Source organism: Crocuta crocuta, unplaced genomic scaffold (genome assembly GCF_008692635.1).
Source record: "Crocuta crocuta isolate KB4526 unplaced genomic scaffold, BGI_CrCroc_1.0 scaffold27, whole genome shotgun sequence".
Classification (NCBI taxonomy): Eukaryota; Metazoa; Chordata; class Mammalia; order Carnivora; family Hyaenidae; genus Crocuta; species Crocuta crocuta.
The window spans coordinates 6938117-6939880 of NW_027532250.1; the positions used below are offsets into that span (position 1 = coordinate 6938117).

Here is a 1764-nt window from a genome sequence, read left to right on the forward strand (position 1 = left end):
AATTTCAAAGTACCTTCTCTTTTTCTGGGAGAAGCAAACGCGCTCTGTGGAAAGGCACATCCGGAAGATGGAGTTTCACATCAGCAAGGTCAGCCTCCTGGACGTCACGGGGCAGGGCTGGGACTGGCCGGGCAGGGGGAGGCCGAGGAGGACCAGGAACTGCACAGGCTGGGTCCCCAGGCAGGGGGGTCAGGGGTGGCTGGGCCCCTAGGGTTGTGGGGTTTAGAGGGAAAGATCTCATGCTGCCTCTTACAGGGCTAGGGGCTGAGTCCAACTGCTCCATTGCAGAGATGGGAGAATACAGGCCCAGAGAGGGACAGAGACAGGCCCAAGGTCACACAGCAAGCCCTTCAAGCTTTTACCCCCCAAGCACTCCCATGTCCTCACCTGACTCTAGGCAGCCTGGTGGCTGGGCAGGGTGTCACAAGCCCACCTCCCGTTTCACAGCCCACAAGTTGGGCAGGGAGAGGGGGAAGTGATGCCTCCACGCAGTCAGTTTGTGTGCAGGCTGCCCCGGGCGCTGGGGACAGGAGTGGACAGCCAATGTGATCCCTGCCCCCGGGGCTCACACTCTCCGGGAGGGGGGATCCAGGGCGGTGCAGCCTCTCCCCGGGGGTGAGAGTGGCAGGCAGGCCTGGCTCACCCCCCGCACCCCCTCCACCAGCCCCTGCGCCCCCCGCCNCTCTGCTGCCCGGGGCCTCCGGCGGCAGGGCCTGTGTGCCCCCCTCCAAGGGGCGGGCCGTGAACCCCGTGTGCGTGTGGGGGGTGCTTTGCAGGACATGTGGCTCATCGAGGCGGCCCTGGAGGTTCACCTGGGAGAGTTCCACATCAGGATGAAAGGTAATGGGGCTGAAAGTGGGTGGGCAGAAGCCAGTTCAGGGGGCTGCGGGGGGCACCAGGCCGCCCAGCAGGTCATGGGACTTTTGCTGAGGGTGGGGGTTTGGTCAGGGTCCCAGGGGTCCAGGAAAACTCTGGGTTTCCACTCATGTGACTGGTGACCTCAGCCAAGTCCCATCCCGAGGTGTCCGTCATGATTTATCCCTCCCTGAAGGCGACACCCGGCGCGGGCAGGGGACCCCCCGCGAGGGCCCGTGGTCCCCGGGGCAGGGGCAGAGCAGGGCGGGGAGGACACCGTCTCTGTGTTCTAGGCTTGGTGGGCTACGCACGCCTCTGTCCCGGAGACCAGTACGAGGTATGGCCCCTCGGGCGTCTGTCCTCAGGGCTTCCCGCCGGGCCCTGGGGGGTCGGGAGCTGCTGAGAACCAGGGTCCCGGTTTTTGTCCCCATCCCCGCCCGGCCGGCAGGGAGGGCCCCCAGGCAGGTGGCACGGGGGAGCGGCTCCCTGGGGCGGCTGACGCACCCCTTCTTGGGCCCGCAGGTGCTCATGCGCCTGGGCCGCCAGCGCTGGAAGCTGAAGGGCCGGATCGAGTCTGACGACAGCCAGACCTGGGAGGAGGAGGAGAAGGCCTTCACCCCGACGCTGCACGAGAACTTCGAGATCAAGGTGGGTGAGGCACAGGGGCGGGGATAGGGTGCCCAGAGGCGGGGCTCGGGCGTCACCCACAACTCCACCCCCCCACAGGTGACAGAGCTGAGGGGCCTGAGCTCGATGGCCGTGGGCACAGTGACCTGCGACATCACTGACTTCTTCACCACCAGGCCGCAGGTGATCGTGGTGGACATCACAGAGCTGGGCACCATCAAGCTGCAGCTGGAGGTGCTGTGGAAGTGAGTAGGGGACGTGCCCCACACACAACCCCCCCGG

General features: G+C 66.2%; 1 protein-coding gene across 1 annotated transcript in view; it reads left to right on the forward strand.

The window, feature by feature from the left end:
* The window catches only part of RIPOR3 (RIPOR family member 3), a 32235-nt gene that overhangs the window by 15926 nt on the left and 14545 nt on the right, over window positions 1–1764 (forward strand). Inside the window, exons 5-10 of the mRNA XM_077778300.1 lie at window positions 35–103; window positions 148–161; window positions 665–840; window positions 1149–1192; window positions 1378–1503; window positions 1582–1727. Coding sequence (XP_077634426.1) covers window positions 35–103; window positions 148–161; window positions 665–840; window positions 1149–1192; window positions 1378–1503; window positions 1582–1727 — 575 coding nt within the window. The remainder of the gene's footprint in view (window positions 1–34; window positions 104–147; window positions 162–664; window positions 841–1148; window positions 1193–1377; window positions 1504–1581; window positions 1728–1764) is intronic.